The following is a 24,462-nucleotide window of genomic DNA, read 5'->3' on the forward strand; positions in this document are numbered from 1 at the left end:
TCTTGTGATGCGCTCAGCTGTGACTCCTAGAAGGCCCCCGGGTTTGGTCCTACAGACGTCAGACCCTGTAGTAGGAAAGGGGCGCCTGCATTCCCTCTGGGCCCTCACTGCCCAGCACCTACACGGGGTATCCAGCCAGATGTTCGGGCTGCTTCCTTTTCCAGTGCGTCTTTTCTGACGTACCCCAGAAAGAAGGCCCTTGTCACCCCTGTGTGTACTGGGCAGACCAGAGGCCCTCCGGTGAGTGAGCCCGGGCTGGGGTTACTAATAGCCCTTTCAACAGGTGGGAGAGTAAGGCCCACGAAGCTCAGGGGCTGGGCCACAAGGTGAGGTCGTGGCAGAGGTGGGATCAGAATTGCATCCCACATACCCCTGGGCAGCACAGCCCTCCTTCTGAAGCCTCCTCCCCAGTCCAGGGCTCAGCCAGGGTCCCCCTCGTGCCCTGCCCCCCAAAGCCAGGCCCCCTGCCCAGCCCCCAGCCTGGGGGAGGGAGGGGTGCACGGCGTGGGCAGGTGGAACAGGGCGGAGGCTTCTGCTGCGGAGCTGCTTTTAACATCCCAGACGCTATTGTTTGCCTCAGTGGGCTTGCTGCCTCTCTTCGTCCCTGACAATCTGTTCCTCTGTCTTCTCACATATATATAGATCCCCCCTCCCTCAACTGTAAGCCTTCTCCCACTTTCCATCTTCTCTCTTTCATCACGTGGGAAGGAAGGCTCTGGAAGTGGTAGATCAGAGCAGCCATGGGGGAGGCCGTTTGGCAGGGGTAGGAAGGGCCCAAGCCCAGCAGAGCTTCCCCCCTTGGGTGGGCCCCTTTCTGCTTTCCTTTTTACTTTACCTCTCCCGCAGCACCCTGGGAGGAGGTGGAGTCAGGCTCGGGAGGTGGTCAGAGACCTGGGTCCCAGGCCGTGGCCGTGGCCGTGGGCAGCTCCCGCCTGCCGCTCTCCTCTCCCCGTGGGGGTGGGGCCAGAACCCAGACCAGACCTGACCTTTGGGGACTGGAAAGTAGGCTCCCCAGATGCCCTTCTGTGCAGTGGGCATATTCACTGGAGCTGTGGTTCCCAGGCGTCCGTAGAACACCAGGTGATGCTGCTTTCTTTCTCTTTGTTTCAGTGTCTCACTGGAAAATGCAAAGCATACCCACAGATAGAACAGTGTACAGAGCCCCCAAGTACCACCCCCAGCTTTGGTAGTTCTGAACTTGTGACCAAGCTCGTTTCATCCAAACCTTCAACTCACTTCCCCAACACCACTGAATCCCTCCTTTTTTTTTTTTTTTTTTTTTTTTTTAAGCACAATCTCTAAAAAGTTGACCCACCTAGTAGGTGTCCCCATTCCCCAGTTGTCTCATGAATGACGTTTTCTATATCTGGCGTGGTCAAATAGGAGTCCATGGAAGAGCCACACACTGTACTGGGTCCCTTCGGCCTTACTCTGTTGATTTTCCCTGTGCAGTTTATTTGTTGAAGATACTGGGCCGATGTAGCTGGGTTGCTGCGTCCTGGCCGCCCCCTCAGGAGGCGGCATCAGACTCTTGGGCATGGGGGCAACTAGACTGTGAACCACTCCCCGGTGAATCATGTATTACAGCCAGGCTACTGAGGGGGGCGCTGCTCGGACCGCCCCATGCGGCAGGCGTCTCTCTGAAGTCAGCCAGAGGAGGGAAGCTGAACTGCACATTCTGGCCCTGACTCTGCTTCCGTTGGGCCGTGTGACCTTGGGCAACTCTCCTCCCCTCTCTGGACTTGTGGCTTTCCCATCTGTATGGTGGAGCTAACGCCGCTGACCTCAGGGGTTTATGTGAGGGTCAGATGGGCTCCTGTGAGCTGTGAGGTGCTGTGTGGGGTCTCAGCGGGTGCGTGGGCTGGGAGTGAGCTGGGAGTGCCCTGGGCAGCTAGAATGGCCTCTGACTGTGCCCAGCCACCCCAAGCTCTCTGGACCCCTTGCCTTACAAAACCCTCCCCTACCCACCTTCCCCTTCCTCTTCCCCTGGCCAAGCCTTTAATCACTGGGGGGGTGTGTTTTGTTTTTGTTTTTCAAGGTGATTAAAACCCCTCTGATTTTTGTCGACCCTAATCGTAGTCCAGCTGGCCCAGCTGCTACCCCCGCCCAAGCCCAGGCTACAAGCACCCCGAGGAAGGCCCAGGCCTCAGAGAGCACACCCAGGAGCTCCTCTGAGAGTGAGGATGAGGACGTGATCCCCGCTACGCAGTGCTTGACTCCTGGTGAGCACAGGCCCACTGTGCAGGGCTGACTCCCCTTCTGCAACTGCCAGACACACGCACACACACCCGCGTGCACACACACACACCCACTGGGCTGGCTCAGGAGAAGTAGCTGCTGGGGCTTCTCTGTGCTGGCTCCAAAGGGTAGAACCCAGACCAGAGGCTAGAAGCTGCAGGGACCAGGTTTGTAGTATAAGGAAGAGCTTTGTAACAACTGACTGACTGAACATGGAGAGGGCTGTGAGGTAGTGAGCCTTCCGTTCCTGGTGGCATGTAAAGGGGGGGGGGTAGGTAATCCCTAAACAGAGACATGTAGGGAAGGATTCCTGGAGACAGGACCAGATCTGGGATTTCTTTGACTTTTGACAATCTGTGATTCTAACAGTGATAGCAAGAAAATGGTTAATTACTATTATTATTACTAGAACACTTTTTAATGAAGATATTAATACCTGATCTTGGTAGGCTAATTAAGAAATGCAGATTAGCACAAAAGAAAAAACCTCACTTGGAATCCCACTGTCCAGAATAATTACTGTTAACATTTTACAACTATTAACTTTACAAAAACCTAAGATAACGCCATGTGTTTTTAGTGAGACCACACTGTACATACGCTCAGTAATCTTTACTTGGTATGTTGTGACGTTACATATTTACAGCGTGATGCCTGCTGGCTACAGAGTGGTCACTGGGGTGAGATCCCGCAGTTTGCTTAGCCAGCGCCACGTTGGAGGAAGCTGAGGGTTTTGTTTGGGGTGTTTGGCTGTCATGAACAGTGCTGCAGTGAACGTGTGTAATCGAGCCTCTGCACATGACCAAGGCTGTCCTCAGGAGAGACTGTTTTACATGCATGGAGAGTCACGTTTGGCTCCAGTGCTCTGCCTGTTGCTCAGGAGGAGCGGCCTGGCCAGCGGCGGGGGCTGAAGGTGGGGAGGGGCCGAGAAGGAGGCCTGGGGTGACAGCCACAGCAGTTGTGTCATCTCCCTGTGATGTGGAGACAGTGGCAGATCCTACCTGGAAGGCTCGGGAGGGGATTTAACGGGCTTCTACCACACAGGCCCCGGGCACCGCGCCAGGTCCCCAGGATGGGCTGAGAGATTGAGTGTTGCTTCTCTGGGGAGGCCACGGGCTCCTGTGCCCTGACAGCCCCTCCCGCTCCATCTCAGCCATTAGGACCAGCGTGGCGACTGTGCCCACGGCCCACCCCAGGGCAGCCCTCAGAGCCAGCATGGTGGGGGCCGGCAGCAGTGAGGACACCAGTCGGGCGTCTGAAGGCAAGAAACAGGAGACGCCAACCACTAAGGTACCTGACGGGCCAGGGGGCGCTGTGCGGGCTAGCAGGGCTGAGGGGCTCCCTCCTCTGCCCCCACTTCCCCACAGGGCTTCTGGGTGGCACCGCAGTTGCTCTCACCCACGCCCTCGAAGCCACAGCCTTTCCTGGCCTGGCCGTAGCCCTGATCCACGCTCCCAAATTAGCCTTGTGTGATCTGGCACGTGGCGCCCAGGAAGAGCCAGCCCTGCTCCTTGAGTCTCTCAGCAGCTTTTTTAGCAATGTCAGGCCTTTGGTTTGTTTTTTCTCTCCCGGTTTGAACAAAAGTTTGCCGTTGTCAGTGTTTGTCATAGTGACCATGAGCGTTCTTCCCAGCCTTCACGGTTTTCAGTGCATTTTTATTTATTTGGTCCTTGCTGAAACTTAAAAACTGGGCAGGGGAGAGTTAATGGCTCATCATTCAAATGATGAAACTGAGCACCACGCCCTCAGCAAGAGGGTCGAGACGTGTCCAGGATCAGGCAGGGTCAGAATCGGGGCTCCTGCCTCCCAGTCCATTGCTCTCAGGACTGTAGGGTTTGTTTCCCTGACCCCTTGTACCCGCCCCTTTTTTCTGAGAAGGCAGGAGGAGGGAGAGCTGGGGAGGCAGCAGCAGGACTTGGGCACCTCCACTCAGAGGGGCTCATCACGAGCTACAGCTCAAAAAGAGCTTCCTGGGAGCATGGGTGCTGAGTGGGTGGCTGGTTTGTGGTCACGGCACCCAGCAACCTGCATCCATTTGGCCATTCAGCCAGCAGATGGTGCTGAGCATCTGTCCATGTGGGACACTGAGGATACAACAGGAAGAAGACAAGGAGGGCCCCTGCCCTCGTGGCGTTCCCACGGCAGGGGTCAGCCACTAAACAAGGAGACCAAAAGTTAAAGTACTCACCAACTAGGGAACAGGGGGATGACGTGCTTTAGAAAGGACGGGCCGGGGTGGCCTCCCAGAGGAGGCAGCACTGAGGCCGGAGAAGCAGCCAGGCCTGGGCGAGCTGGGGAGCCCTCCAAGCAGGGAGTCCCAGGTGCAGGGACCTCTGGGGAAGCACTTGGGCGTTCGAGAGCTGGAAGAAGCTGGGGCGGAGGGGCCAGGCCTGATAACCCATGGTGAGGGCCGCGGGGGGCCTGGAGGTTTCAGCGAGGGATCACACCCAGGTCTCGTTCCGTTCTCTCTCCTTGGCTGCTGCCGTGTGTGGGAAGCAGGAGTGGCACCAGGGAGACCATTAAGGAGGCTGTTGCAGCCACGAGGCTAGAGGCTCAGACTGAGTGGTGGGGCCTCCGGTGGAGCCTGAGCTGCTTCCCTCCCCTGGGCTGGGAGCTGTCTTTGGACCTCTGAGAACGCTATGATTAGCTCATAACCTGAAGCCTGGCACCATCTTCTGCCCAGATGGTGGCGTTGCCCCTTTGCCCCTCAGTCCTCCACTCCAGCCCCAGGTTCCTCTTGCAGCTACAGGTCCCCTTCCACCCCAGCCAGACAGGATCTGACCAGGCTGTGGCATGATGGCATCCCGGGAACCCGGGAGTCTCAGGGCTGCCTTTGGCTGTCCACAGGTGACAAAGAGGAACCCAGCTCACCTCCCGCTGACCCAGGCTGCCCTGAAGGTCCTTGCCCAGAAAGCCAGTGAGGCCCAGCCTCCTGCTGCCAGGACCCTGTCTTCAAGTGGGGTGAGCTGGGGAGCCGGGGGCCAGGCCCCACTCTGGAGGGGACGGTCATCACAGACCGCAGAGGGTAGAAGGCAGGGCCCAGGCAGGGGCCTGAGTCCCAGCATCAGCACTTACCAGCACTGGCCTTAGCACACGCACTTACCTCCCGGGCTTCTGCTGCCCATCTTAGAGAGTTGTGGGAGGATTAAATGAGGCCTGTGTGCGAAGCAGCTAACACGGTGCCTGGCCCTTAACTGAGGTGTTCAGTAAGCACCAGATCTTATTTCCCCTAATTTTTCCTTTCACCCTTTCTCCTCTCACCAAATTAGACCGACAGTGCTCTGGGAACACTGCCCATGACGAGTCCCCAGAGCACCCCCGCGCAGGCCAGAGGGGCCAACAAGCTCAGAAAGCCTGAGGTTCCTGCAACCCAGCGGGCCATAGCCACTCCCTCGGGACGCCCCAAGGCCAAGGCCTCTGGGACCTCAGGTGACAGCAAGGACAGCAGTGGCAGCTCTTCAGGGAGTGAAGAAGATGCTGAGGGGCCCCAGGTGGCCCCATTGACCCACAGGCCAGGTGAGGGTCCTGGGAGGGAAAGGCTGGGGGACCTGGTGGAGCCCTCGGCTCAGGCCTCTGCTTTGCACCTCCACTTGTTCTGCGACTTTGGCCTAGCCATCCCACACAGGGTCTCAGTTTACCCAGCTGCACAACCCCGTAACAGAGTTGGTCCACATGATGTTAGAGGTCTTCCTACTCGGCTGTTTGGCCACTCCCAGCTTTCTGGTATCAAGCTCCCCTAACTGAGCCCCCAAAATCCCAGGGTCATGGCTCCCTTGGGAAGTAGAAGGTTTTGGCATTCAGGTGTCTCACTTGGAACGCTGTGAAGAGCAGTAGACCTTGGAAGGGAGCAGTGGGAGCAGACGAAGCCGTGGGCGGAGGGTGAGGCACGCACACAGGGACCAGGCCGCCCTGGGGCCCTCCTGAGGGCTCTGGCCTGTCTAGCTGGCAAAGGGTACCTGGGACTCCCAGTAGGATACCTGTGCTTCTCCAGTAGGCCCCGCCCCCTCCAGGAGGGAGACCTTGGTGGAAGAGACCACAGCAGAGTCCAGCGATGATGAGGTGGTGGCACCTTCCCAGGTAACCGCGAGGGAAGGGGCTGGCAACCTTGGGGGCCTTGGGGCAGGAGCCCCAGGCCCGGCTCTTGCCCACCTATGCAGTCGTAGGCCGAGGCCACCCCCTGGCTCATGGGTCTGGGCGCTTCCTCTTCCCAGGGGCCCTGGGCAGGGTCCTGTCCGTGTGGAGCCAGGCTGGCTCCTGCCCCGAGGCCCCTTTTCAGCATAAAGGCGTGAGTAGCGGACTCTTGGAGTCTATAGACAGGGCTTACCTTGATTTAGGTGATCCCCATATAAAAACGTTCTTTAACAGATGGGATTTCTTTTAAGGTTATCATCTGTACGTGGCAAATGCTAGTGCTTTTCCATTTGCGTTAGTAATAAGAAGTTTCCTTTTTAAATGTGCCTGTTAAAACTATATATTAATTAAAATAGTGCAGGAGGTACGCACAGAGGGCTGATGTGCCCACCGCCCGGTAGGGCTGGCCCAACCCTCGGGGTCCCTGTGCTGGTGTCCTCATAGCAGGCCATGCACTGCTGGGCCTCTTCACACTGGGCTTCTTCAGTCTCTCCTCTCAGGTTATGTGACCCCTGGGCTGACTCCGGCCAGTTCCCAGGCTTCAAAGGCCACTCCCAAGCCAGACCCCAACCCCTCGGTTTCCTCTACTCCGGCCACCAGAGATGCCCCGGACGGCAAGCAGGAAGTGGAGCCCCAACAAGCAGCAGGCACCATGTCCCCTAAAACAGGTGAGTCAAGGGCTGCAGGAAGGACACAGCAGGATGTGGAAGGACAAGGCAGGGGCCCCTTTCCCTCCCTCAGGAGCCGTCCCACCAACATGGTCCTGTCTGCCAACAGGGCCTCCCCAAGTGAGGCCTGGTACCCCTGCATCAGGCCTGGAGGTGCTCATCAAAGGGCAGGGGCCTGCGCCCGGGAGGCTGGCTGCTGTGGTCTAGGGCAGCCTGGAGGTTGGGTTATCCAGCCCTGTGGGATGCTGGTGCACATGGTAGGGTGACCCCTGCCTTAGAGGAAGTGTACCTTGACTTTCAGGGCAGGCCTTGGCTCTCTCTAGCTGTCCGTGTTGACTTTTCTTCCTAACAAGTAGGTTCATGGTGCAGGACGTCAGGACTCAGGGTTGCTCAGACAGAAGGTGGGGCCACGTTTGGAGAAGTCTTCAGCACATGGCGAAGCCCCCAGGCTATGGGCTGACGTTCTCTAAAGCCTCAGACGAGCCCCTGGCCTCTCTGGACCTCAGTGCCTTAACCAGACAGGGCAGGGGTTGATGCATCCATTGGTGTCACGTAGAAAATTGCACATGTGGAAAATGGTCACGCAGTGTTTGGAGGGCAGACTGGAGTGCTCAGGTCACCTGGCCTGGGGCATCAGCCACCGCTGACCGTGCCAGTGCTATGGGACATTTAGAGGGTACACCTGGGACAGCTGTAGGGGTTCCCCGGCCTTGGTGTTCTAAGGTGTTTGGTAGACAGGAAGCAGAGAAGTGGGCTGCAGGGAGAGAGGTTGCCGTGGCACCCTGTGCCCTCCTCAGCTCCCTTCTCTAGCCAACTCCTGTCCTTGCCAAGAAGCACCAGAGGACTGAATTGGGCCTCCGTCTGTCCTGCGACCCCCTCTGCCCACCGCCCCTGGCCCACTAGGGCTCTGGAGCCGGAGCTGCTGCAGGGCCCACTGCACGCTGCCGGGAGCGGCCCTCTCCTCCCCACGTGGAGCAGGGCCAAGCCAGCAGCTCCTCCCCAAGCCCAGGGTGTCCGCGCACTTGTGCTGTGAGGCCCTGAATGGAGCTGAGACCTGCCAAGTCACCTGTGAAGTTGGGGCGGCGTCAGGACATACGCTGAGTCCCCCATCCCCCGGTCCCTGGGCTTTTCGTTGCAGCTTGCCTGGTGCCGGGTCAGCAGAGGAGTCATTGCTCACTTTCTTCCCCAGCGTTCTTCTCCTTGTGAGAGGCGGGTGTGACAGGGAGACATTTTAGAGGGGGCTGTGGAAGGTTTTTCACACGTGTAGTCAGCATACAATTATCAAAGGAGAGCAGAGGCGTGGAAAATTCTAAACAAAGGCTGCAGCAGGAGTCACTCTGGCAGGCGGTAAACCTGCTTAGTCAGCCACCATGTGCATGTTCACTGCACCCAGCACCCCCAGGCCACGCCGCCTGGACCCCTGGGCCCACTGTGTGCAGGTGGGCGTGAGTTGAATGACTGCGTGGCTTTCGCTTTTATTATGAATCTGTGATTTAGAATGGGGGTGAGGGGGCTCACAGTTCATCTAACCCCTCATTTTACAAACGGGGAAACTGAGTTTGGTTGTCAGACCCAGAGCCCAGGTCTCCTGCCTCCCAGCGCTGGGCTCCTGACTGGAAGATACTATCCCTATCCTGACGGTTAGATTCTTTGATTTGTTGGTAGATTTCAAGCCCACTGATGAATATTCTGGAGTTAATTTCCATCCCCAACCTGAACTTGAGTTTTTAGTGTGAGGAGACAAGAAAAGAGCTCTAAGTTAGAAGCTGGCAGAGAGGTGTGAGCAGGAAACCCAGCGGGGCCCCGCTGTCCCCCTCTACTGCATCAGAGGAGGTCAGGTCTGTGCTGGAGCCCCTTGACTTTCATGCCACGAGAGGTCTACTTCCTGATTCTCTCAGGTCCGTGACCCTGGGTCCTCCCTCCACAGGCAGAAGAGAGGCTAGCGCCACACCTCAGAAGCCCGGGAAGGGGCCCAGGAGCCCCCAGGCCTCCATGCTGGCGCTGCAGAGCAACATCACCCGGCGCCTGCTGAGCGAGCCCTGGCCCCTGAGTGAGGCGCAGGTGCAGGCCTCGGTGGTGAAGGTGTTGGCGGAGCTGCTGGAGCAGGAGAAGAAGGCGGCCGTGGACGCCGCCAAGGAGGGCAACCGGGAGGGCAGCCGGAAGGGCCGCCTGGGGAACAAGCGGAAGCTCTCCGAAGACCAGACGGCCGCCGGTGCCCCCAGGAGCAAGAAGAAGAAGCAGGTGGCGGCCGGGGATGGCGGGGAGCGTGCGGTCTCCCCAGAAAAGGCCCCCAGGACTTCCAAGGGGAAATCCAAGAAGGACAAAGCGAGTGGTGACATCAAGGAGAAGAAGGAGAAGGAGTCTCCCGGCTCCCAAGGGGCCAAGGAGAAGCCAGAAGGGGAGCCGGGGAAGGTGAAGGGTGAGGGGGGAGACCAAGGCAACCCAAAGAGCAAGAAGGAGAAGAAGAAATCCGACAAGAGTAAGTGCCCAGTGCAGCCCGGAGCGCGTTCCCCAGCCCCGCCGAGCGCTGTCGGTCACCTCCCAGGCAGGCAGCCTTCAGCCAGCACAGAGATGGGGCTGAGAATGGCTTGTCCATCATGGGGGGCAGGATGGGCAAAGCCAGAACCAGGTGCCGCAGCACAGGGGCCACGACTGCTGAGAAGGTGCTCTCGGCTCCAGGGCGCGTGCTCATAGCCGCGCGCACTTGCAGCTCAGGCCCCTGCGATCCAGGCTCCTGGACAGCAGCCGCCCCTCAGCGCGCTCTGCGCTGGACTCCGCGTGCGGCAGGGCTGCCTTTAACCCTCACTCCGGCCCTGTACCATGGGTGATAACTCATTGCCATTTACAGGTTGAAAGGGTCTTTTTAAAATAAACGTGTAGAAGATTTACAGAGTGAGTTAAAGGAAAATGGTAACAGTCCGGGTGGTCCGTGGATGGAGCAGAAATCACGAGGCTGGCCCGAGGGCCAGGGCAGGTGGTCGCAAAGGCCTATGGCCCTGTGCTTTGATGGCTCCCCACGGTGTGGGGCATCGGGAGGAGAGAGCTCCAGGGCCCCTGGAGACCTACCTCCTGTGTCTCTCGACATTGACGCCAACATTTAAGACTTAACACCGGTTGTTTAGCAAGTTTACTTTCTTCCCTTAGAAAAAAAAGACAAGGAAAAAAAAGAAAAGAAGAAGAAAGCAAAAAAGGCCTCAACCAAAGACCCTGACTCACCATTGCAGAAGAAAAAGAAGAAAAAGGTACAGTGAGTTCCTGAGGAGTCTCAGGCGAGAAAAGGGGGCCCAAACCCTGTCCCCAGGGTGAATGTGATCAGCCCCAGCCTCTGCGTGTCAGGGTAGGGGGTCGTGTGGGCCAGACCTGGTCCCTGTGCCCCTTCCATTCTCAGGGTCCAGAACGGGGGCTTGTGCGTTGTGATACACTAGAGAAGAGCTAGGGGTGGGGCGTCACCCTGAGGGGCACGAGGTCTGTGCACATGGGCACCATGGAGTGGCCCTATCTTGCCTGTGAGCTAGAAGGATATTCTTATGACAAGTGAAGAAAGTAGAGCCCCCCAGGGGGGCAGGGAGGCCAGGTAGGCTGTTGCAGGTTTCCAGGTGAGAGGAAACGTTCCCTGGGATGTGTGTGCCCCAGCGGGCAGGGCATCTGCACCACAGAAACACACACAGTCTGCTTCATGCATGTCAAGGGCCGATCGCCTGGCCAGGGGGCCCTCAGCGCCTTATACTCAGGCGCAGTTCTCAGCGTGGCCAGCAGGGCTTCAGCTGTGGTCAGAAAAGCTGAGCATCTGCTGCTGCAAAGTCCTGAGCTCCTTCCTCCAGGGCACACGGGGCGCCATCCCTACCCTTGGGATCTCTGTATGCCCAAAATCTGTTCTGGGAGAGCCACGAATCCTCAGGAGACAACTGTCACATCCCCTCCTGGTGGGGGCAGCGTGGGTGGGGAGATGCTTCAGGTACAGGAGCCTCTCATACGTACTTCTCTCTTCACAGAAGAAGATGGCAGAGCAGACTGTCTGAGGGACACCAGGCGGCAGGTGCACTTCCTGACCCGGGAACCCCTGCTGACCATCTGCTCCCCGGGGAGGGTGGGAGGGCAGGCCCAGCATTCACTGTGGTTCCGGGGAGACTGGGCTTCGTGGGTGGGCCCTGAGGGGAAGGGGGTTTGGAGAAAGAGGTTGCATTCCTCAGGGTCAGTGGGTGATGCCGGGAACCAGAGCTGTAGAATCAGAAGTGTCCGGGACAGTCCTGGCAGTGACCAACACTGAGTGTGCAGTGGGAGGTGGGCACTGGGCTGGTGCCTCTGTACATGAGGATAAGGCTTGAGGTCGGGGACAGCTCAGTCTCCCCCTTGCCACTGCCAGTTCCTTTTCCTTATGATTTTGTAATTCGAAGGCATTTCCTCATGGGAAGGAAGATGATTTGCTCAAAACAAGCCATTCTGATGGCTGTGTGCTTCCCAGGTAGTGGTGAAGTGGTTAAGTGATCCGCCTGGCTGAGCCGGCCCCAGCCTGCTGTAAATGGGGGGTAATACAGGCCTGGGCTGGTAGTGAGGATTCAGTGCAGTTAATTAAGCTCTAAAGCACTCAGCCCAGTTCCTGGGACATGGTCAGCACTGACAAGTATCCACTGTGGTTAGTTAATGCCCCTCCCTGCATAGGAGATGCCAGATTTTGAGTTTGTTCTCCTTGGTGGAGAAAAAGGTCAGGAAGTCTGACGTTTCCTTCTCCCAGGGATTTCTTAGCCAAGCGGTGGCCAGCCCCATGCCTCTTCCCTCTGCCCACCAAGGGTTGGAATTGAATTTTTAACTTCCCCTCCTTCCCCAGAAGATGATGGCCAGCTGCGGTGTACATGCTGGCCAAGCCAGTGAGCCCTGCAGAGAGGCTGGTCCCAGGAGGAGGAACCCCGCCCAGCTCCCGTGACCTCCACTCACTGACCCTGGCCTGACTTCTGTGCCGACAAAGGATGCCTCGTATGGACATGTACAATATATATATATATTTTTTAAGTGACCTGCCCCTCCCTTCTCAGACCCAACATGCCCAGAGGTCTCGGGACTTTCCACCTCTGCCCTGCAGACCCAGTGAGGCTCAGCCTGCGACTCCTTCCATGCCCCTGGTCTCCAGCTATGCTGAGGCTTTGTCCTCTTTTTGTCAGTTTTCTCCCATTTTGTTTGTGTGTTTTTTGTAATAACGCAGAAAATAAAAGACTTGAAGGAAAGGTGCAAGTTCCCATTGCATCTGGGGCAAACGTTTTGCAATTGATTGATTCTTGGAAGGGAGAGTCTGGCTGACACTTGGAGATGAACAAACCATCGCTCAGGATTTATTCTTGACCGTGTATCAAGGCTCTGGGATACCGTGGTGAGTGACACACTGTTTGCCAGAGAAGGAGACTCAGCAAAAGGCCCTGGTGTTGAATTGGGGTGGGGAAGGCTTCCTGGAGGAGGTGGCATCTAAGGTAAGGGGGAGCTCAGGCATGGTCATGGCTGGTTGCTGGGGTAGGTAGGTCAGGCAGATACCCAGAAGCAAGAAATGGAAGGGGGTCTTCCAAGTCACCTTTTGAAGTTAGGGCAAGCTGCGGGCAGGCTCCGTTGAGGTACTTGGTGGAGAGTAGCTGGCAGGGACAGGAGGAGCAGGAAGCCCAGTTAGGACTGAGTTGTCCACGTGTCTAGGTAACAGAGGCTCTGCGATGATGAAGGCAAGAAGTGCAGGAACCTGAAAGATGTGTCAGGGTGACGACCGCAGGACTTGGTGATGGCCAGTGATGCAGAGGTCCACCTCCCTGAGCCCAGAGTAGTGTGGAGCACCCGGGGTCATGGAGTCCGCTCCAAGGCTTTTAGCCTTCTGCTAGAGGCAGCAAGAGGCCGTGCAGACACAGCACTGGGCTGGGGAGGTCTGGGAGAGCCAGGGTGGCATCCAGATTTACCCTAACTTGGGGCTCCTGGGCCAGGCCCTCCCCCAGGGAGCCTCTCTCCCCCTAAGTGTGTTGATCTAGAACAGAGGCCGCAGAGCAGTGTCCTATTGGGCTTCTTTGACCCACAGCAAGTCTTCACACTTAGAAATGGAGATTTCAGTGAACTTCTTCATTTGGGGCTCCTCTTGAAAAGTCCAGAAATCTGACCACAGGGGCCTCTGCTCCTCCTGGCAATGAGCGGCTGGGGCACCGCAGCGGCCGCCCCTTAACTAGGACAGAGGCCCCCACTTCCACAGCCGCCACTCCCTGGTGATCCCGACACGAGGGCCCATGTTGTTGCCATCTGTCATCACACTTGTACTGTTCTCAGTATAGAAAAGAAAATGGGGACGTGAGAAGCCGGACCCAGAGGAGCTTGCGCTTAAAGGACTGTGGGCAAGAGCCTGTTTCTTCTTGGAAGTAGAGAATATATTCCCGTGTGTGGAACATGGAGACCAAGCGTGTCTGCGTCCAAAGACTGCAGCCCCGCTCCCCACGGCCCGGCCCCGCCCCACAGGCATCCTCCCACCTAGACCACAGGATGCAAGGTCTGCAGTTCACCCCCTTCGGGGAAACGAACCGGACCCAACAGAGCAGCCGGGAACTGGGAGTGTTCTACTCACTACCTTTTATTCTCACAGGCGCCATGGCCCTGAGGGCCGATGACAAGCTTGGCTGCGCAGACGGAACTGGGGGTTGGTAGAAAGGAGGGGCTGTGGGTGGAGAGGCTGGTTCTTCCTGGGTGGGTGATGCTGGGGAGAGGGAAAGGGTGGCTCCTCCCCCCCAGTTAAACGGGCTGGAAGGCCGAGGCCAGTGGGGGAGGGGAGAGCAGAGGTGTCCGTCCTGGGGCTTGGGTCAGTGCCATCCCTTCTCCCTACACCTGCCCACCTCTTCCATGGGCCTAGATCTTGGAGCACCATGTGGTGTCAGAAGTGGGGGTCGGCCTGGTTCATGGTCCATCTCCCTGCGCCTTGTGTCCCTGCTAGTAGATGGGGTTTTGAGCAGCAGGGCCCTTCTGCATTGTTAATCTATACCGTTCTGATGATTTGATGTGTCCAAGGATGATGGAGAGCCAGGCTCCAGAGTCTCATAGAACGAGGTGCAGGGTGGGAGACGGCAAGGGGAGGGGTGTGCAAAGGAAGGAGAGGGGCTAGGGTAGGGGGCCAGGGAAACTGTGGCCATGCAGGGCTGGCTGAGTGCTGGCGTCTGCGTCTGCTGTGCTCACAGGATGACTGCGGAGAGAGACACAGCAGGTTAGGGTTGGAGTCACCTGTTGTTGCTGCCCCTTCCCAGCATCTTGTGGCCTCAGAGCTGTCAAGGACTCTTTACCCTCCACTGCCTCCTGCTTGGGTACAAGTACTGACCGTCATAGCCCCTGAAACCCCCAACGTTGGTCCTCATCTGTGAAATAGATCTTGGAGAATGGCCCAGAGTCATCTACCCACAAGCGAGTAGGCCCCTCGGGGGATAAGCTGCTAGGGACCAGATCCCCTGCAGGGGCCCTTACCCTGACCAAGATCCTGCTTGGACACGCCCAGCCCAGACGACAGATCCTCCATTTCCAGTGGGTCTGCAAAGGAGCACAGTTCCACTTGTTAGTTGCAGCCCGGCCTACCGCACCCGTTGACAAGGGGCCTGGGCGGGCTAGTTCTTCCCAACCTCGCCACGAGCCTGGTGCTTGGTAGAACAGACATGAATGGAAGGATGCTTGTTGGATGGCTGCAAGCGGCAATGAAGTGCGGCTGGGGAATTGAATGAGCAAGGCCAAGGAGGGGGGTGATGAAATCAGATGGGTGGATCTGGAGACTCCTGGATGCATGCATGGAGGGGTAAAGTGGAAGGACTGAAGGATAAATGAGTAAGTAGATGAGTGTGGGCAAAGGAGAGAAATAATAAATGCACAAACAGATAAGGAATGCACAGGTGGGTGGATGCATGGCTGAGTGGCTGCCCCCCAGGAGTTGTCACCTCGAGTGTCCTGGCCCCATGTGCGCCAGGAGGGACCTCCTGCCCCTCAGCCTTCCTGGTCCTTCCTGCTCCTGGCACAGCGGCCACTGCTTACCGCTGCAGTTATGGTGCCCACGGCTCCTGGTGTGGGGGACCTCGGTGCCGTTGGGGAAGACACACCAGCAGTAGCCGATGCTCCCATAGCATTGGAGCGGCATATAGTTGCCGTTCTCGTCGCACTTGGGCCTGAACATGCCCGGGTGGATGTCAGGGATGCGGCTGACCTCTTTCTGGCACTTGGTCAGTACTGAAGCGACAGGCACGGTGAACACAGTGAGTGAGCGAGCTCTGGGCCAGGGTCTCAGCAGAACCAGAGATCCACATACCACTGCTGTGGGCCTAATGCCTTCTGTCCAAGTGGCTGTACTTGCTCTACCCATTGCACAGATGGAGAAACTGAGGCCTGAACCAACAAGGTCCAGGATCAAAGAGGAAGTGAATGGCTGTGTGGCTAATTCATCCCAGAACATGATTTTTTCTAACACTCAATGCCTATTAAAGTTTAGAATTGCACCTCTGATTCTGACTTCTAGAGAAAAGCAATGGACACCTTGGTAAGTCTGAGCTTGCATTACTGGGGGTGTCCAAGTAGAAGTGGGGGTTACTATGTGATGGGGATGTTATAGAGGGGATTCAGACATTAGCTGGGAGTTGGTCGAGATAGCATCCAATGTGCCCTCTATGACTCTATGATGGAGAATCCGAGGCCCAGAGAGGGGTGGACCGTTGATCTTCCACTTCTGAAACTGAAGCCCAGAGGGAAGAGACTTGCCCAAAGTCACACAGTAAATTAGCACCAGGATGAGAACACAGGACCCGTAAAGGCTTTAGGGCTGAAAACCCTGATATACATTGTCCATGAGATGGAAAAACCCCAAGGCCCTCTTATCTAGTACCCGCTGGCTGTGTGACCTGGGAGAGGTCCCTTTGAAGGGTGAGACTCATGAGCCCAGCCCTCTCACGGGAACCTGCAGGGCGCAGTACTGGGTGGAGAAGGTCATTGCCATGACTCCTGGGATGTTTTGGGTGGTTTTTGCTCCAGGCCCCCTTGTGCAGTACCATCCTCCACAAGGAGGGTCACCTCCTGAAGGGAGGACTCTGTACCCCAGACAGGATGGGGGGCTGGGGGCAGCCGAGCCCAGAAGAGCAGGCAGGAGAGACAGGAGTGAGAGCTGAGAGGCTGGGAGAGTCCTGTGCATGGATCAGGAAGTGCCCAAGGCCCTACCCCTGAGGGAGCTCCCAGAAACCCTGCCTCCCCAAGGCTCCCATTCCCTCTACCTTTTGGTGGAACTTCAAAGGGCTTCTCCTCCACTGAGATCTTGCTCATTTCAAACAAGAGCCACTGATGCATCCAGTTCTCAAAGAGCTAATGGGGATAAAGGCAAAGAGTCAGGCTCAGTAGCCCTCTCCAACCCAGCCTGACTTTGTCCCTGGGGACAGAGACATGGAGGGCCAGCGGGAGCCTGGTTCCTCCTTAGAGACCCCACAGGGCTTGGTCGAGGTGGTTCCTCAACTCCAAGCACTCCTCCATGGCTGGGGTTTTCTAGGTGCTGGTAAGCTGCCTCCAGCTCCCTGAGAATGGCTTCCCTGCTCACCCCACCTCTTCCCAGGGCTGCTCTAGATGTCGGGAGAGGGAGGCTTCCCTGCTCACCCCGCCTCTTCCCAGGGCTGCTCTAGATGTCGGGAGAGGGAGGCTTCCCTGCTCACCCCGCCTCTTCCCAGGGCTGCTCTAGATGTCGGGAGAGGGAGGCTTCCCTGCTCACCCCACCTCTTCCCAGGGCTGCTCTAGATGTCGGGAGAGGGAGGCTTCCCTGCTCACCCCGCCTCTTCCCAGGGCTGCTCTAGATGTCGGGAGAGGGAGGGCACCAGGGCAGGGAAGCTGCTGACCTTCCAGTCCATGCCATCCATGGTGTCCTTAAGGTGTTTCAGGTTTTCTGGGAAGCTCCCCTTCAGCTGCGGGTACACCTTCAGGGGGTCAGCCTTCTGCAGGGTAGCAAGGCAGGAAGGAAGGTTAAAAAGCTTCCTGGCAGGCAGGGTTTAATGTGCAGCCCATGTTCCCCTGGTCTTCCGTTCTGAGGGCTGGACCCCAGACCTCAGCATGTTGGAGCTAGTGGGGAGGGAAGGTGGTCTAGGTAATCTGGCTACACAGCTACAAGACCCCAGGGCTAGGAGTCAGGAGACCCAGTTCCAGGCCCAGTTCTACCAATAACCCTCAGTCTTCTACTCCTTGCAGGCTCCTATTAATCTTTCGGGTCTCACCTCCTTCAGGAGGACTTCCTTGACCTCATCCCAACCACCCAGATAGGTTGGGTCCTTGGCCACTTTCCTCACAAAGCTCCCTGCACATCCCTCATCACCTGGTCACTTGTCTGTCTCCCATGCTAGCCTGAGATCTCCATGGGACTAGGAGCTGGATCTGATTGCTCCCGATTGTGGGTCCAGAGCCTTGCACAGTGCCTGGCACTGAGTAGACATGCAGCAAAAATTTGGGAAGGAAAAAACAGGCATCTTCAGCAAGTCACTTCCAGACTTTGGGCTTTGGTTTCTCCATCCCAAACACAAAACGGGGAGTGGCGGGTCTGGACTTCATATAACGTTTAAGGGCCACACTTGTCTTCCTTCACTAATCTGGTGATCCCATATTGAATGTCTGCTGTGAGCCAGGCATGGTGCAGGTCTTGAAGCATAGCCACACTGGGGGCTTATGGGGATGGGGCAGGAGGTCAGGGATGCCTGGCCGGGTTCCACTCACCAGGAGCAGCTGCATCACATGGTCCTGTGTCATGTTGCCATACTTGGTGGCGTTCTGCATGGGCTGTGGAAGGAAGGAATAGGGTGTTTCCCAGCACTGGCCCATGGAGGAGGGGCCCTAGAGCAGAGCCAGCAGCTGGGGTCTGGGTGAGAGTTTGGATTCCCAGATTTTCAACAGGCCCATCTCTGCCACCTCCAAATGTGAGAGCTCGGGCAGGTCACTACCTTCCTGCCTCAGTAGCCTGTTCGTCAACTCTGCATAAGCTTTCCTGCCCAAGGCTTTGTGGACAGGAGATCGTTTTGTGAACAGAAGCATTATCCATATATGATATCAAGGGCTTTGAGAATAGGAGGCACTGTGAGACACTCTGGGAAATGAGAAGTATTTTGTAAGTTGTGGGGGACTGAGCCCTCTTCCCAGGGAGCACCCCAAGAGGCTCCTTCCTCCCCCGCCTCTGGAGTTCCTCCTCCTCCCCAGCAGTCAGGACCCCCTCTCCAGCTCTACTTTTCCCGGGCCAGCTGTCCTCCCCTGTCCCTTGGCACCTGCCCTCCATCCAGGCTAGGTAACGCTTCCCTCTTCCGCCGCCCTGGGGCTGGCCTTACCTCCGGGCCTTCCATGGGCAGCGCCTGCATCAGCATCGGGGTGGCGACCCGCATCTTGCTCAGAGGCTTGGCGGCTATGGGGCAGAAGGTACAGCATGAGCGTGGCCCCAGGGAAGAGGGCACTCAGGTCCGGGGACCGAGATCTCAGACCCAGATGAGGGACTGGAATTCCAGACCGGAGGGAAGGGACGGCGGGCGCAGCTGGGTGCAGGAATGAGGGGTCTTCTGAGGTGAGGGGCGGGGGGCGTGAGGGCTGTGGGGATAGAGGTGGGGCACGCACGTTTGGGAAGCTTCATGCGCATGTTCTCCAGCTGCAGGTTCCGCGAGGTGACTGTCAGCTTGTCCAGGCGGCCCTGCTGCTGGTACAGGAAGTAGGCGGTGGTGGCCTGGCCGGCCAGGAGCAAAGCCACCAGGACGGAAAAGCCTGTGTACAGGGCTCCACGGCTGCACTTGCTGTTGGGGGCGGGGGAGATAGGTCGGAAGAGGGTCCGCGGAGGCGGCTGCCCCGAGGACTAGCAGGGAGTGGGGAGTGTGCCCCCCATTTCCAGCCCTCGGCCCTCAGCTACCGCTAACAAACACACACTTTAAACACAAACAAGTGCCTATGAACCTGCAGCTTGAAGACGTTCCCCTGACCCCCTACCTCCAATCAGTGCTGCCCCTATAGCCCTCCCAGGTGGAAATCCTGGAGCTGCCCCTGGGCCTAGGCTGCATGGGGAAGAACCAGGGACAAGTGCCTTGTCTTCTCCAGGCCTTGGTCCCACCTGTGCAATGAGGGGTTGAGGTGGAGGGTCTCCCCAAGTTCCCTCTACCAGAGGATCTCCTGAGGATCAGGGCTGCCCTCCAGGCAGCACCCACTATGCACCCAACCCCTGCAGTGAAATCAGAGACGAAGGAAGGAAGTAGGGCCTGGACAGCAGAGCATGCAGCCCACCTGAAAAAGAGAAGTGAGGCCTTGCCATTTTTAGGAGTGGGTTGGGTGCATCAGACAATGTCCGGCTGGAAAAGGGCCAGGGACCACCCCCCTGTGGGAGCACATCCTCTGCCCAAGACACTCCCTGTGCCTCTGAGCACATCTCTGCCATTCTCTGGGCCTGTTTCATGGGTACCTCTCACCTCAGCAATTCTAGAATTTGGTGGTCATCATCTGAAGTAAGATCTGTCTGTGACCACAAAAGTATTCTGAATGGTAATATCTACCGGGGATGGGGTTAGGGAGCAGGGCGGGGCGTATCTCAGCAGGAGTTTGGTGCCTGAGACTGTTTGACCTGGGAGAACGTCTCACGCTCTCTGGACTGGCTGGCTGCACAGGGAGGGGTGGCTGGACCTCGGCCAGCCCTTGGAGCTATTGGCCTTGGATACAGTTTTGAGGGCACATGTACATATTACATGCCGGGGAAGTAAGGATCCCACCCCAGGGCCCTGAGAGTTCTGACCGGTTTGTTTTTTCCCACCTACCCCAGGGATAGGATTACTAGGACCCCACTGGAAATTGAGGACGAGACTGCACCCTGCTTACTCCAGCAATCAGCAAGGTTAGTTTAGGAACCTCCAGGAACACCCTGCTGCCTAGTAACTTATGACATCACAGACATGGCTTATTCTCACTGGCTCTCTGCTTGTCAGTCCTCTGTGATTTCTGGGCCAAGGCCCAGCCCAAGGGATTATTATTCTCAAAGGAGAAAGTAAAAAGCCTGTGTGGAGAAAAACAGACAGGAGGGGAAAACAAATCCTACTTGTTGGCCTTCCCAAGGAACAGGGGTGGCCTGGCCTCTGAAGTGGTGAAAAGTCCACCCAAGTCTGGGTCTTGCCTGAGTTCAAGCTCTACAGTCTCACCCCCTCAGCAGCCCCACCCCCAGTCTAGCCCCAGCTCTGCCTCCCACCATCCGCTCTCTGAAGCTCAGTTTCTCACAAGGCCTGAGACTCTATAGAGTCATAATGAAGACGAGACCATGTAACCTGGATTGGAAGCCTGGTTCTGCCACTCCCTTAGCTCGGGGACCAGGGGCAAGTCACTTAACCTCTCTGAGTGAGTAACTTGAGGTAAGAACATCTACTCTACTCAAAGGGCTGTTATATAAAATAGGAGCGGGGGGGAAAACTCTCGACTCCATACCTAGCATGTAGTTAGCACCCCATAAGTAACACTGAGCACTAATCTCAAAGGAGTTAACAGTTAACTTTAGCATCTGGTTTCCTTCCTCTTTATGCATCTTGATTGCCTGTCTCCTGGTTCTAGACAAAGGCCAATTCTTGTCACCCCTCTCTTCACTTCCTCCTTTCTACTGCCTCTTTCTTGACTAGTAATAATAATTGGCCAAAGTCAGGAGCCAACCAGAACTAGCAGGAATCATGATACAAATGTTGCCAGGCAGAAGTGTTCACAAAAGGGTCCAAAACAGGCCAGGACAGTTTTTAGAAGCAGTAATTGAACTAAAAGGAAAATTAGACAAGGATTTGACGAGGGGACACCCTTTCTGCTCACTGAGCCCATGCTGGGTCTGCAACTCACTGGGAGGCCTGAGCTCAGAGGGGGACCCATCTCCCCTCCCTGCAAATCGTGCCTCTAGAAGGAGGTCAGATGGTAGAATAAACTCAAACTTTGATATCAGACTAGTCCTGGGTTCAAATTCTGGCTCCAATATTCAGTAGCTGTAATAACTTAAGTAAGTCACTTACTGATATGTCTCAACTTTCTCTTATGTAAAACTGGGAATAATAAAAGTACCCAACTCATAGGATTTCTAAGAGAATTACGATTGAGTTTAGCATTTAGTTATATGTCTGGCACAAAATTAATCATAGTAATGACTAACAGTGACTGAAGATTGGTGACAGGTATACAGTGAATAGGAACTATTATCATAACTCCTGTCATAGTTATTATTATTATTACTACTACTGAGACCCAGAGAGAAACACTGATTTATACAAGTCACACATGACAGTAGCAGAACCTGGACCAGAATCCAGCCCTCGTAAGAGTCGGCTCTCCTAGCCATGGGATTCCCCAGGATTTTCACAGGATGTGAAAATGGTCTCTAAAGGTCTCTATCTAGTTACCTGTCCCACAGTATGCAGTTCCTCATGACATCTCTGAGAGTCTCTCCCAAACCCATTTCTGCCTGGCAACAGCTGACATCACAATTGTAAGTCCCTGTAATTTGCGAATTATTTGGGGGAGCAGGGGCATTAGGGTAGCTGCATTCTAACCACCCCCCTTTCTTTTCAGGGGAACAGATGGATGAGGCCATCTTGGAGTTGGGAAGGGGTCCTCTGGATGGCTGTGCTGGCCCCTTGCTGCAAGGGAGAGGGGCACAGGCAGGGTACCACCCACATCAACCCACAGTCCCTTCTAGAAATTTAGCCAGAGCCCCCCTCCCCCTTTTTTGATCCCCCTCCAACATCCCCTCCTGTGATGGCAAATGTCTCCATCTACTCTACAGACACCTGCAACTGTAATTCCCTTGATATAAACACATATAGCAATTTATGGTAACTAGGAGGGAAGTCCTCTATGATGAGCTGCTTCTCCATCTAGGATCCATACTATTTTCAAAATCTGGTCCAAAATTTCTAACCTAGGCCTCATGGCCCAGCTTCAGGGGACTCTGTGAAGCTCCTGATTTTGTGTGAAGCTCTAGGGAAGGAGTCCAGAGCTCTCCCGATTTTCAGAAGAGAAGTGCATGATGCATAGAAAGTTAAAACCCCTGTCCTAGAGGAGCTCCCTCATTTTACAGGAGGGAGAACTGAAGCCCAGAGCGGGCTGGAGACTTGCTCAAAATCACCCAGTTAGCACTGGGGTCAGAGCCCGAGTCCATGCCTCCTCTGACTCCCGGTCTACTGCTCCTCCCGTAGCACCTGCGCACTCTGTGCGGTCCAAGGCTTGTGTGCTCTCTCCTGCCGTTCACACGTACCTCTCCTGGGCTCTGGGGCGCTGGCTCAGCATGGGCATCTGCTCATGGTTGGAGATGAGGTCACGTTGGTCTTCCATGGTTCTGGCCTCTGGTCTTCCCCTCTCCTGCTGCTGCTGCTGCTGCTGCTGCTGCCTGCTGCGTGTCTGGGACGCTGAGCCCCTGGCTCACCTCTTGAAATTGGGGCTGAGAAGGAATCTGATTCGTCCACAGGAGGGCACTCCGCCCACCTCGTAGAGGTGGAAGTGAAAGCCACAAAGCTGGAAATACCCGCCACTTGAGCAAAGCTGCCTTTAATGGGGCAGGATGAGTAGGGGGAGGTCCCCCAGGCAGGTGGAAAGGCCAGCATGCTTCCACTGGCTGCCCAGGGCCCTCATCACTTGTTTCTGGGCAGACCTGTGGATTCATAAGGCTCTTTGGATGTTTCGAGAAACAGGCAAATGTTCACTCCCTAGACAGGAAATCACTTTGAAGCAAAAAATACCGAAAATGCTTTGTTTGTCTCCCCTCTCACCTATAGATGAGTGGGTGCAGAAAGGGGCTGTTCCCCCTTTGTGAACTTAGACATGTTCCTCTCCTTCTCTCAGTCCTCAGTTCTGTCATCTCAAAATGGAGGAGGAAAGTTGGATTCACTGTTCCCTCTGCTTTCTTCTAACTCAAGCATTTTATGAACCTGAGTCCATGGTTCTAAGGCTCTGGTACTAATATTTGCCACCACTTACCAAGCCCTCCTTTGTGCCAGACACTGTGCTAATCGTTTTGCTTGCTTTGTTTCATTTCATCTTTACAGTAACCCTTTGAGGGCTGTTTTATTTTATGATCTCCATTTACAGATAGGGACACTGAGGCTTTTGAGAGGCTACGTGTTTGCCCAGGATCGTGCATCCAGGAATTGCAGCCCATGATTTTAACCATTCTACCCTTCTGCCTCCTGATGCTCAAATTGTGTCGTTCAAATTCATGAAAGCGGGGACCTCTACAGGGAGGGAATGAGGAGGGACTGGGAAAGGGTACCCAGGGGAGGTTTAACTGTGTTGGCATGGTTTTATTTCTGACTATCTGTGGCTTGTAGACCATATTTGTTTTATTAATCTTTATGTCTTTTGTGTGTGTGTTTAAATTTTCATTAATAAATTAACAAATTTATGGTCGATAAGTACATGAAAAGATGCTCCACATCATTAGCCATTAGGAGGCAAATCGAGGCCACGGTGAAGTACCACTTCACATCCACTACAATGGCGATAATCAAAAAGACAGATAACAAGTGTTGACAAGGATGTGAAGGAATTGGAACTCATATATTGCTGGCAAGAATGTAAACTGGTGCAGCTACTTTGGAAAACAACTGGGCAATTTCCCAAAAAGTTAAATACGGAGTTACATATGACCCAGTAATTCCACTCCTAGATATCTACTCAAGAGAAATGAAAACATGTATCCACACAAAAACTTCATAGTTTTTGTGTGGATACACAAATGTTCATAGCACCGTTATTCATAATAGCCTCAAAGTGAAAACATCCCAAATATACATCAACTGATGAATGAGTAAACAAAATGTGATTTATCCGTACAATGGAATATTATTTAGCCATAAAGAAGAATTAATATCACAATAAAACTGTTATTTTTTAAAAAAGGAATGAAGTACTGATTCATGCCACAAAATGAACTTTGAAAACATCATGCTGGGCTTCCCTGGTGGCGCAGTGGTTAAGAATCCGCCTGCCAATGCAGGGGACACGGGTTCGAGCCCTGGTCCGGGAAGATCCCACATGCCACGGAGCAACTAAGCCTGTGCACCGCAACTACCGAGCCTGCGCTCTAGAGCCCGTAAGCCACAACTACTGAAGCCTGCGTGCCACAACTACTGAAGCCCGCGCGCCTAAAGCCCATGCTCTGCAACAAGAGAAGCCAGTGCAGTGAGAAGCCCATGCGCCGCAACTAGAGAAGGCCCGCACGCAGCAACAAAGACCCAACGCAGCCAAAAATAATAAATAAATTAAATAAATAAATTTATTTAAAAAAAAAAAGAAAAGAAAACATCATGCTAAGTGAAATAAGCCAGACACAAAAGGCCACATATTGTATGATTCCATCTATTTGAAATGTCTGGACTAGGCAAGCCATAGAAACAGAAAGTAGATCAGCAGTTGCCAGGGGCTGGGGGGAAAAGGGGATGCGGAATGACTG

General features: G+C 55.4%; 2 protein-coding genes across 10 annotated transcripts in view; one reads left to right on the plus strand and one right to left on the minus strand.

Moving 5' to 3' along the window:
- The window catches only part of TCOF1 (treacle ribosome biogenesis factor 1), a 38,521-nt gene extending 26,265 nt beyond the window's left edge, over positions 1–12,256 (plus strand). For 2 of the 8 annotated variants that reach the window (XM_059917496.1, XM_059917502.1), the window contains 10 exons: positions 2,039–2,222; positions 3,392–3,528; positions 5,086–5,199; positions 5,508–5,754; positions 6,230–6,315; positions 6,857–7,037; positions 8,965–9,516; positions 10,182–10,279; positions 11,030–11,073; positions 11,863–12,256. In XM_059917496.1, the coding sequence (XP_059773479.1) occupies positions 2,039–2,222; positions 3,392–3,528; positions 5,086–5,199; positions 5,508–5,754; positions 6,230–6,315; positions 6,857–7,037; positions 8,965–9,516; positions 10,182–10,279; positions 11,030–11,056 (1,626 nt within the window). In that variant the 3' untranslated portion in view covers positions 11,057–11,073; positions 11,863–12,256. Of the gene's footprint in view, positions 1–2,038; positions 2,223–3,391; positions 3,529–5,085; positions 5,200–5,507; positions 5,755–6,229; positions 6,316–6,856; positions 7,038–8,964; positions 9,517–10,181; positions 10,280–11,029; positions 11,074–11,862 lie in introns of those variants that run through there. The other 6 variants (XM_059917498.1, XM_059917499.1, XM_059917500.1 and 3 more) reach the window with 6 other exon arrangements.
- A 1,346-nt stretch (positions 12,257–13,602) lies between these two features.
- On the minus strand, positions 13,603–22,534 carry CD74 (CD74 molecule). Of its 2 annotated transcripts, XM_059917505.1 has the most exons (9): positions 22,270–22,534; positions 18,633–18,805; positions 18,353–18,426; positions 17,751–17,813; positions 16,886–16,981; positions 16,277–16,364; positions 15,054–15,245; positions 14,499–14,561; positions 13,603–14,223 (listed from the first exon to the last, which is right to left on the minus strand). In XM_059917505.1, exons 1-9 carry the CDS (start codon positions 22,344–22,346, stop codon positions 14,213–14,215), a joined length of 837 nt encoding a protein of 278 aa, XP_059773488.1. In that variant the 5' UTR covers positions 22,347–22,534; the 3' UTR covers positions 13,603–14,212. The 2 variants fall into 2 exon arrangements, with proteins under 2 accessions (XP_059773488.1, XP_059773489.1); XM_059917506.1 differs by lacking the exon at positions 15,054–15,245 and having other exon boundaries at positions 22,270–22,523.
- Positions 22,535–24,462: the final 1,928 nt, after the last annotated feature.

This window comes from Balaenoptera ricei, chromosome 3 (assembly GCF_028023285.1).
Source record: "Balaenoptera ricei isolate mBalRic1 chromosome 3, mBalRic1.hap2, whole genome shotgun sequence".
Taxonomy (NCBI): Eukaryota; Metazoa; Chordata; class Mammalia; order Artiodactyla; family Balaenopteridae; genus Balaenoptera; species Balaenoptera ricei.

Coding starts and splice junctions, on each gene's coding strand:
- CD74 (XM_059917505.1), bottom strand. CDS start 22,346: ATGGAAGACCAACGTGACCTCATCTCCAACCATGAGCAGATGCCCATG. Junction 16,365..16,885: donor TGGATGGCATGGACTGGAAG/GTCAGCAGCTTC, acceptor TATCCCCATTAG/CTCTTTGAGAACTGGATGCA. Junction 14,562..15,053: donor TGGGCACCATAACTGCAGCG/GTAAGCAGTGGC, acceptor GCTCCTTTGCAG/ACCCACTGGAAATGGAGGAT.